At 42.8% G+C, this 11,443-nt stretch overlaps 1 protein-coding gene across 2 annotated transcripts; it reads right to left on the minus strand.

Annotated features, from left to right (window-relative positions):
* Window positions 1–1,417: 1,417 nt before the first annotated feature.
* Window positions 1,418–8,765, minus strand: PRDX1 (peroxiredoxin 1). 2 transcript variants are annotated; one of them, XM_071565099.1, is made up of 6 exons: window positions 8,665–8,765; window positions 5,813–5,929; window positions 4,658–4,811; window positions 4,252–4,374; window positions 3,277–3,407; window positions 1,418–1,793 (listed from the first exon to the last, which is right to left on the minus strand). In XM_071565099.1, exons 2-6 carry the CDS (start codon window positions 5,916–5,918, stop codon window positions 1,708–1,710), a joined length of 600 nt encoding a protein of 199 aa, XP_071421200.1. In that variant the 5' UTR covers window positions 5,919–5,929; window positions 8,665–8,765; the 3' UTR covers window positions 1,418–1,707. The 2 variants fall into 2 exon arrangements, with proteins under 2 accessions (XP_071421200.1, XP_071421199.1); XM_071565098.1 differs by having other exon boundaries at window positions 8,661–8,756.
* Between the last annotated feature and the right edge of the window lie 2,678 nt (window positions 8,766–11,443).

The raw sequence follows: 11,443 nt of genomic DNA on the forward strand, positions 1-11,443 counted from the left end.
GGCTTTGCTACAGTAGCATCTGTATTTCATGATCTTAGAGGTATTTTCCTCTATGATACAATGGCCCAATGCAAGAAAGTGTAATTTTACTTCTGAATAAGAGCAGAAGTCACTTTAACCGGATTATATGACTAAAGGTGCCCATTCCACACTAATACTGTACCCTCCAACTGACTGCTGTAATCAATTTTACATTTCAAGGCTAAAATAGCTAGACACAACTCAGGTAAGTTTTACATTAGCTTAGCCCTAACTTTACTCCTTTTAATTTGCTAGAAAAAAATAACTTCATGCACAGCCATACTGATTTATATTAATCTTACTTTGAACAATATAAATGCTCCTGTTACTTATCAATGCCTCCCTGGCACATTGGCTTCATTTGTTGAGAATTTGATTTTTTAAGTATTTAGCAAAAAATGATCCAGCCAAACATCACTTTTACATATATTCATAAAGATTTATGGCACAGAAACAAGGCCCTGATTAGCTATTTTAGTAGTTATTATTTGGTATTTAGGCTTCTGCAGTATCTTTTCCAGCTGTACCCGAGTTTACTCCTCAAGGTATACAACTTTCACTTCTGAGTCACGTAAGTAGCCCTGGGCCTTAACTTTGCTATTGCTCACTTTAAGCAGGACAGAACTGGTTCACTACTTGAGGAACTGAAGGCAGATGCAAGGTCTTGGCCTTTGACATAAAGATCATAGGACTAACTCACTGACGTTGTTAGGCAATAGCTCATTACCCAAATCCTCAGCTCTGAAGTCAGGGCTTTATCAGAAGCCACTTTAACTATAAAGCTACATGTAAGTTATACTGAAACTGTGTCTGAAGGCCATAGTCATGTGCTTTCAGTTTTACATAATCATTTGGAATACAAAGATTAAAGAAAAGGCTGAGCACACCTGAGTACCACCCTTTTGATCTAAATCATATGACTACAAGCTAATGGGTAACTGGCACATTATCACTCTCGTGACATCTAGTGGGAAAGACTAAGGATGAATGTTGTTTATCTGAGGAAGTTTGCTTTGCAGAAAGCCCAGTCTTCCACTCCCATACAGACACCAAGCAAACTGAATGCTGGATCCCAAAAATTGAGCTTAAACAGTCAGTTTTGACTACAGTAGATGCAGAAATGAGTAAGCTGACATGGTGCATGAAAACACGTCCCAGAGCTTCAGTTTTAACAGACTGAAAAGTCAAACCATGTTCCTCTACTTAGTAGCAAAGTCATGAAGAATGTGAGGTGTACTTTACTACTGCAACACGAAAACTAAACATTTGTATCTCCATTCTAATGGAGCTGTAGTAAAAGTCCCTTAGGACTCAAGATGTCCAGGGAGAGCTGTCTCAAGTGCAGCCTGCACGGCTTTTCTCCTGACAGTTACACAGAACAACAGTAGACAGGGTGCTCTTTTCACAAGTTTAATAGAGTTACAAAAGGGTACCACTGCTCTATATGTAACACATGGCTAACCACATACACAGCATTGTCACTAAGGTGAAGAGGGCTTGATGTACAGATACTGATCATTAGTATTTTCTATGAAGGTACTGTCAACAGGACAAACTTTCCTTCAAGTAAAAAAGTTACTGCTTATAACATTATCCCTTGATTCAGATGCAATGACTTAGTCAAAGTTCAGTAACTGATGCTTGCTCTTTACGTAAGGCATTCTAGTTTCCACTCAGACTAAATGTTTATTTCTGCTTGGCAAAATACTCTTTACTTTTCTGAACATCAGGCTTGATTGTGTCACTCCCAGGCTTCCAGCCAGCTGGGCACACTGAAATGATAAGAATGTGAAAGTCTCACCAGCTGCTTCTGCAGAACATGTTTTACACAACAGTAAAGCAAAACAGCAACTCAGAACATGTACACATCTTTGCAACATACAGATGTTGCATGCAGGGTCACATCATGTTCAGTTTATTGTACTTGTTTGTTTGTTCACTAGGCAGTAAGACCCAAGGAACAGGTGTCTGCCCATGAACAGTGGGTTCTTCACACATGCACCCCCTCCCCACCCCCTTAAAAAGCTTCAGAGAAGCCTAACACAGCAAGGTTACACCAACTCCAGCAGCCCAGGCCAGAAAGGCTTTAACACTGTCACAGCACACTTATCTCCTGGGATCCAGACAAGTCTGTATTTCCCTTATCTTTAATTCACCCTGGGCCCATTCTCCAGTTTAACACTGACAAAGGGAAAAAGCGTTAAACTGTCACTAGTTCTCCTACATGGCTATCAAAAAGCCACAACTCAAAGGTTGCTTGCTGTCAAATTTGCAGCAACATTATTCTTTGTTTACAGCCATGCAATGCTTGATTCTTGCTCCACACAGGACTGGCAATTACAGCTATAGTATTCTCAGCTTCTGAGTATTGCTACACACCTGACTCTGGTCTATCCACACGTCAATGCAGTCCTAGTTCTAAATTTTTTGCCATCTTTTGGCTACTCAAGGCACAGTAAACCCCAAAAGGTTTGCATGACATGTGACTGCTCCATCATCAAATATTTGGGATGCCTCCTTACCAGACATGTTCAGAACCACTGACTCTCTTCAAGGCTGTATCATAGCCACAAGAGCAGCTTATTAAAATAAAATCTGCCATTGATTTACCAGTTTTGAAGCACATAAATTATGACCAGCAGCAACATATGTCATTAGTTAGTGACAAGAGAAGACTACAAACACCTACAATACCAATTTTTAGTTTCCATAACCTCGTTTAAATTCTTCATCTGTGGTGTCTTTTTTTTTTAATTCCTGCAGAAAAGCTGCAAGCCTGAAGCACCTTATCCCTCTTGAACTATGGGCACAGACTCTCATCCAATTTCTCCTCAGTACATATAGACAGAAAGATCAGACTTTTGGGAATTTGAATGCTTTGCCTAACAGAGTGCACTGAACACTACCTCAGTACTGATGGTCTCAACCTACCAAATCCAAGAGCAGAATCTAAATCATGCTTCTTCATGTTCTTCATTTCTGTCTCAAGTATTTCCTGTGCCTTATTGAAAGGGAAACAACTGCTATATGCTGGGCAAGACATCCATCATCAAATTAAATGATATCTCAACATTAGCAAGTACTCAATGGATTATTAGCCAGAACAAGCAGCTTTACAGAAACAGCTGCATTTCAAAAGGCACAATTAATTGCTGTGCAGATTGGTATGAGTACTTAGTACCTTTCAGTAAATCTGATTTAACCTGCCTACCCAGCACTGTTCTCTAGGGACAGCATTAAATTAAAAACTCTTACCTTCTCCATGTTTATCTGTAAACTGGAAAGCTTGGACAAGTCTGAGAGTTTCATCAACAGAACGGCCAACAGGAAGATCGTTGATTGTGATCTGCCTCAAGATGCCCTTGTCATCAATTATGAACAGACCCCTAAAAAACAAACCAAAAAAACCAGCCCCAAAGTTAAACATAGCTTTTGAAAGACTGATTAGACCGAAGAGTTTGAAAAACTAGTTCAGTATTTAATTATGGCAGTAAGTGTATCATTGGTGTTACTGACCTCTTCCTGAAAACTAACATCTTTGGTGTATGGATAGCACTGAAACATGAGCAATTGAAAACCTAACATTCAGTGGGAACTAGGAGGGACAGGAGGCAAGTCAAAATACTGACACGGGAAAGAAGTGCTTCCCATTTAAAGAAGATAGTAGCAGAAAAAAACAAAATAGAAGAGAAACCCAGGGGAAAAAAGTGAATTCAAAGAGAGGCACTCTTACATTCCAAGAAACATTCCTACACACTGTTCTCAAGAAACCAACCAGAAACAGCTCATCAGTCCTCCAAAGTCAGGTTAAGTTGGCAGAAGTTCAGCTCCCTCAGCAACTTTTACTGAACAGTTGACCAAAAGATAAGGCTTTGGTTTTAATTAATCTGTACTTTGATCACTAGGGTAAGTACCTGTAATCACTTTCATGAGTACATAGGTCTGGCATTACCAATGTTTGCAGAAGCTCACCTGCATGAGACTCCTGCACTCTGCAGCAGGTAACCAAAGGGAAGCAGCATTTATCTAACTTGACAGAAGCACAGAGTCTATGCACTGTGGAGAACCGAGTAGCACGTCCCCTTGTAGGAGTGTTTCATAGCTTGAAGGAGTTTACTTCTAGAACAGCCAATAGCTGCAGCTTTTGCTGCAGGTGTTAAGTGCACACAACCTCTGTGCTCATCTCATGCTCCATATATTGCAACATAAGATTTTTATCAGCATGTTTACCTGTATGCAATACCTTCATCCTCCTTAAGTACTCCATAGTCTTTGGCAATGGCACGTTTTGTGTCAGAAACCAAGGGGATTTTCATAGTCCCCAAGCCCCCTTGTTTCTTAGGAGTGTTGACCCTAAAACAAGGAAATTTAAATGTTAAAAATATGGGCAGTTCAGAATGAAGGCTAAAGGTCCAACAGAAGCTGATCCTTTCTGCAGTATCATACTCAGTCAGTCATGAGGCAACAAAAGAACTGACCAGTGTGCTCAGCTCTGATCAGAAGCACCTGACATTGTCAATACTTCCCAAGTGCCTTTGATACTTCAGTAAGTATGTCTGAATACACTCAGGATCCAGTTCCTGCAAGAACTGAGGCCAGGCAGAGCATTCTATGAGGTTAAAAGGATGATTCTTACCAGGCAAGGTGACAAAAGTGAGAATCAACAGAAGCTCCAATTACTTCACAGTTGATCTTTTTGAATTCATCAGCTCTGTCACTGTATGCAATAATTTCAGTTGGACAGACAAAAGTGAAGTCCAGAGGGTAGAAGAAGAACACAACATATTTTCCTAGAAAAGCAGTATAACCACTTAATAATCTCTCTTAGCTTTTTAAGAGTTATTGTATTTGGTATCAACCATTCAAATACTGATAGAGGAGAAAAGGTTTAACACAAAACTACCTTTGAAGATTAAATGGCAAACCACAGATGCTTCTGTTTTAAGACTTGTTATATAGGGGGGAAGCCCATAAAGTACCCAGGGGATTTACACCTCAGCCAAATACAATTTGCAACACTCTTCAAGACAGTCACTCCACAGCTAATAACACAGAACCCTGCCCAGCTCAAGCCTCCAAAACCAGACTGCCAAATTTGACAGGGAATGCCTGTCTCCTGGGTCTGCTTCCACAGGCCTGCCCAGGGTACACCTGAGGGTGTGGTACACTAGAAGACCCCATGGCTGATGACTAACAGAGAAATGGCACAGGTCTGAAAGGCTTTACAAGTCAAGGAGACAATTCAACTGAGTAGGTGGCTGGTCTGTACCTACCCACAGCCCTCACACAGCCCGCAGCATCACTACAAATGTGTTTCTAAAACCACCAACATCAATACTTGAACACTTCAGGCTTTCCCTTTGCTTTTAGTAAGGTTTTTGTCAAGGCAAACATGTTGCCAGTACTCTAGAGAAAGGGACTTCACTAGTTAGAGGAAAGAATATACTTTGCATTGACAAAGATGGAAGAGAAGATTTTGCTGTTCCACACAGTTTGGAGATGTTACACCAGTCTCAGTATGATATACAGAGCAATAAGCCTGATGCAAGATTACAGTTTAGAGGAGTTTTGTGCTAATTAGCAACAGTTATCACAGCTGGGACACCCAGTCATGCAGCTGACAGCTTCTCAAGCACACTCCTGCAACCACGGAGAACCAGTGCACAGGTTCCATACTTCAGTCCACTGCAAAGTGGTCACTATTACTTTGGAACTAAATCAAGATACATCTTTAGATACCCTCCACTCCTTCCTATGGCCAGACTATCTATGTCTAGAAGCACAAACTTACCTTTGTAGTCAGAGAGTTTGATGTCTTTGAATTGTCCATCTGGCATTACAGCCGTGGCTGTGAAGTCAGGGGCTGGTTTTCCAATGAAAGCCTTTCCTGAAGACATCTTGATTTAATCTAGACAGAAGTTAATACCAATACAGTTTAGGTAATAGTACATTTGTACCTGTAAGTAAGCATTTCTTCAAAGGCTGTTATCAATCTACACTGAACACCAAAGACAACTTATCAGCACTTAGTCTTGTTACACAAGGCTTAAGAGTGACATGAATTTTAACTGTGTCATCTGGGTAGTCAAGACACTATAAAGATTACCAGCACTTCAATGCTTGGCTCACAGACTCCTAACGATACAGTAATGGTTATCTAACCAGTAACAGCTCAGAGTCTGGGAAAGGGCTACCCTAGAGCTTTAGCAGTACTCAGAAATACATTCCCATTCCAGTTGGTGGATGGATACAAGGTCTGTTTTTGAGACCTTTCAATGAGAAGACCTTTGTTCAATTTTACAAGGGAATTTAAGATCTCAAACTTGATCTTCCTGTTGATTCTAAAAGAAAGTAACATCTGTTAATCCCCAGGGAACAGTACTTTGCACTACTACACTTTAACCCTTTGAATAACTAAACCTTTTTTTATTTGCAACCGGAAAGACTTGGGGTATATGTGGAAATCCCATTCTATGTTAAGGACTAAAATTTTCCCAAGTCTTAAATCACTACAGCCAGGTTGTTTTCCTCCTCAGTCTATTGAAAAAAAGTAAGAGGCTACACAAGGACAAGACAACTCTACTTCTGGCTGCCTGCCCTAAAAGCTAGTCATCTGTAACACACCCTGTGCAGTATTTTTGGTCAGTCTGGGAACGCAGTATATCACTTTAGAATTCCAGTTACATCCAGAGCATAATCTTTCAAATCACCAACTCTATAAACCTGCTTTCTGCAGCTTACAAAATATTCCTAAGTAATTTAAATTACTCTATACGCTGCTACAAGCATTTGCTGCCTCGGAGATAAAAAAAACACCTCAAAGGTTAGCATGAGTCATGTTGCTGAGGAAAAAGCCAAGATTCAAGGATTCTTCCAAGTCATGCCTGCATGGCACTAAGTCTGTTCTAAAAAACATTGAGGGCACCTCATTTCTTGGCTCCTTCCCTCTTGCCAGGTGTTTTTCCTGGAGAACTAGCCTGCAAGCCAAACATTCAGTTTTCGATCCACATTTACCTTTTTATCAACAGTTTTACTTTTCTCTTGCACAGCCTGACAGTATATGCACAGTAACCATCCTCCTCCCGGTTTTCATTTCGATACGTGCCAACATGTTCAGCGTTTCTAACTGCTCATTGCAACAAAGCTCCTTAACCTCCCTCTGCACCCACGGGTTTAGCCTTCAACTGCGGCACAGTGGGAGCAAGCCAGAGGGTATTTGTAGGATGCACTGAAGCAGCCTGGCAGGACATTGATAATCTTGTACCCATGAATGCAGGCGCAGTTCCCAAAGTGCCATTGTGCAGGAGGGACGGGGGAATCGCCACTGCACAGTATTTATTTGAGAAGCCTCCAGCTGGCGAGTTTTATCTTAGAAGCAAGAGCTGTTTGGCCAGGAGTGCGTGACCCCACATTTTGTCACTGAATTACATTCTTTGCCATTCCTCAAGCTCAAGGTCATACTTTTGCCCAGTATTATGCCAGTCCTACATTTGTTCCATCAGCAATCCTCTGGAGTATTTCAGTAGGTATTCAATGTCAAATAAAAGCCGTCAGACTGCTCTTGGATACTTCCCCTTTCTAAACGACAAGTTATCGCCCCCTTTTTATGTAACATGAAAATCTTCTAACAATGGCAGGAGGCTTTGGTTGCCCCGTATTGAAGGAGAACAATCTGCTTTCCTCAGAGAAGCTACTGTGCCCCGCCAACCTTCCTGCATTTCTGTGGGGTCACACGTGTTATGCTCAGATTTTTAGCCACAACATTTCCTAATCCACGCAGGAAGAGACCACAGAATCATTGTTATTTCCTTTCATTCCGGAGGAAAGCAGAATGACCACTGTAAATCAATGCACACGTGAAGCCGGTCAGAGCATCTCTGTTGCTCACAGCCGCAGAGGGCCTCAATTATCTTCAAACGCCAATTATAATAAGCCAGGCCTGCTCTCTGAACGAACAATTCATACCTTTAGGGTGTCTCGAACAAAAGCGAAAGGCCGTTTCAAAACACACCGTCAGCCTCCCACTTCGCCACCTCCAGACCGACACAAAAACGCGGTCAGGTCACCGGGGCTGCGGTCAGAGCGCGACACGCACCGCGGGGCGCTGCGGGCACCCACGGCACGCGTGGGGCGAGCCCCGAGCCTGCCCCGCACTGCTCCGGGGCGGGCACACCCCTGCATTCCCCGAGCCCAATCGAGCGCTCGGGGGGTTTTAGTAACGTTTAGAAGCGAAGGGGGGGAAGCGGCCGCGCCGGGCCCGCTCCGCTCCAGGCAGCGCCCTCCGCGCTCCCCCGCGGGGCTCCTCCCGCAGCCCCTCCCCGCGCAGCGCCGGGGAGCGCTGATAAAGGCCGGGGCGCTGCAGCAAAGGACTTATCTGCCCGCCAAAAAGAAAAGGGGGAAGAAAACTCAAGTAGGCGGCAGCCCCTGCAGCGCGGTCCCCCGGGGGCGGGGAGCCAGGGCTCGCCCTGCGCTCAAGGGCGCATCTGCGCAGAGGGGGGGGGAAGGCAAACGAGAAAACAAACAAACAAAAAACCAAAAATACCAAAAAATAAAAGGGAAAAAATAAAAATAGGAAAACCCAGCGTGCAACCTTCCCCCACCCCCAGCGAACCCCGCACTCCCTCCGATCCCGCACTCACTCACACCGCGCCTCTCCCGCTCAGCCGCAGCACCGCCCGCACTGCGCCGGCCCCGCCGCGCCGCCCCCTTTATACCCGCGCCGATCTCGCGATGCTGCAAGGGCAGCATGACTTGGCACATCCCCGTTATCGGCGCGGGAGGCAAAGATAATTCCCTGGAGAGTGTCCTGGGAGGTGCCGTGGAAACATCAAATGACAGGGCTGTGAACAATTGATGGACTGAGTGCGAGAAGAAATTGCTCTTTAATGCCTTAATTAACAACGACATAACTATTACAAGTCTTCAAGGGGCACACAGGCCTTGAGGGGGGGTAAGGGATGTCTGGTGCCTTAAGGGTTGGCCTTTGGCATGAGTAGAACAAACCCTATAAACAGCCACGTGCATTCACAGTGCTGCTGATACTTTAATGATACTTCAATACTGATCAACATCTTATAGTGGTGTGGGGTCACGCCTCCATCCTCTTGCTCTGCATTACCCTCTGCCTCCTCAACCTGGTACTCACTGCCAAGGCTTTCATGGATTTTCTCCATCAATGGGAACACCGATCCAAGTCACTAAAGTCAGCAAAAAAAGCTGAAAACTAAAGTCTCACCTTTGAGCTTCAGTGGTAGGATGAACACTCTTGGAAGATAAAATTACTCACTTCAGGGAGTTTTTTGCATCACTCACACAGTGAAGCTGCTCTGAGTGAATTCTCAGTGAATCCTCATAAGCATTGTGTGAACTGAAGCATTGTAGCACTTTTTGAGGACCAAAGCCTGGATTTAAATATGACACCTTTATTACATAATGAATACTAAAGGCCATTAAGCACATATCAAGGGCAAAAATGCTTGCTTTACTCAAAACTAAGAAATGTGCTTACCAACTGATTTTTACTCGTCTTTTAGCAGTTTACAGTTGTGTTTCTTATACCTGTTAAAACTTGATTATAAATTGTAACGAGAAGAAACCCACAAAGGATGAACAAACTTTAATGTTTATAATTGAGATCACTGTGTAGTGTTGCTAGGTGGCCATATCCACGTGGTGATTCACCCAGAGATGACTGGGTTTGGGACCAGATTAAATTAGCCTTCAAATAACAAAAGCAAAGAATATGCACATTTGTAGTCAGGAAAAAATCTGCACTCACTTTCATGCAAATAATTTATCTACTGCTGTTTCTATTGTTATAGCATGCTTACCTAACCTTGTACTGAAAGAAGTTTGCTACTTTATTAACATCAGTGTTACCATGAGAATTGAGGTCTCTAGAGAGAGACATGTATCTATCTTCCTATCACCTCAGGCCGAGGAACCTGTGACCAGATTAACCCCTTAAAAGTCAGGCAGTCCTAATTAAAATCCTGAGAACAATGTAGTCTTACTGCAACTCTGGCATGTTTACCGATGGACAAATCAGTAATTACTTTCTCATGGGTTCTGACTACTTTATTAATGCTTGTTATGCTCATTTCTCATGCTTTCAGATGCATAATATACCCAATATGGTATGCAGTTTGTTCCAGGTTTGTGCATAAGCATTGCATTTCCATTCATATGTCCATGGACTCATTATTTTTGATTAATATCCAAGCTTGTCTTTCCAAGCATCAATTTTTGGAGGCTTTGGAGTAATAAATTGTCAGAGCCACTCCTTGTTCAGTGAGCACCTGCGTCTCTGCAGCTTTTTTCAATCTTTAGAAACAAGATGCTATTTAGATTAAATGCAGGAAAGGGCACATCTACCCCTGCAGGTGCTGGAAGGATGGAGTTCTCTCCCCACCTTGCTTCCCCACACAGCAGTATAACCATGGGGTTGTGTTCTGCTACAAGAGCTGCCAGACAGGATCAGCCTGTACATGATTAGCATGGAGCACCAGGAGTCCCGTGCAGGCCTCTCTGCATCCATCCACACAGACTAAATAAACACTTCATCTGCTAACAAAGAGGAGCTGGCAGGCCCTGTAGTGCCAGAGCGCTGAAACTACCCAAACTGGGAACCAAGCTGGATTTTACATCCATCATTTTGATCACAGTATCTCCCACGTACCTTGCTTGGGAACAGCCCCCTGATGTGAAAAACAAATGCACTGCTGTGTGTAAAAACAAAGGCAAAGGAATGGGTCCTGTTTCAGAACACTACCACACGTTTGGGTTTCTATGCATTTTGTAAGAAGAGAATTTGAGGGTTTTGTGTCCAAGATTTCTAGATTTAGATGAATTTAGTTGTAATAGTAATGTGAACTGGGTTTGGGCAGTACTGGCACGCCCCTTGAGCATACAGAGAGATGGCCCCTGCGTGCCCTGTAGATCCATCGTGTTAGAACATCCCTGTGCATGAATCCTGAACATACTGAAATTCCTATACACACATTACTATCAGGGACACACAGTAAGAATACAATCCTGGCCATGTGAGGACATTTTAATACAATATATGCAGAAAGTCAACTGCAAACTCAACAACTGACACATTCCCAAGCCATGGGGCATTTATGCACAAGCAGCTGGTGCATAATCATTTTAATGAAAACAATTGCATATCATTAAATATACAATGCATATCATTAAATATACAATGCACACATTTGTTTTGCTCAAATGAAGACTGTATTTCTAGGTAAAAATGTTTTGCATTACCTCTTCCCCCTGTGCATATCTAGAGTAAACAAAAAATAAAGGGTGGAGGAACTGAATATCACACCAATCTATGAGATTCATAATGAAGACCTTTTATTACACATAGCACACAGTTTATATAGGGCTAGGACTACAGCTTATTGGCTAAAAGAGT

The sequence above is a fragment of the Pithys albifrons genome, chromosome 10 (assembly GCF_047495875.1).
Source record: "Pithys albifrons albifrons isolate INPA30051 chromosome 10, PitAlb_v1, whole genome shotgun sequence".
NCBI lineage: Eukaryota > Metazoa > Chordata > Aves > Passeriformes > Thamnophilidae > Pithys > Pithys albifrons.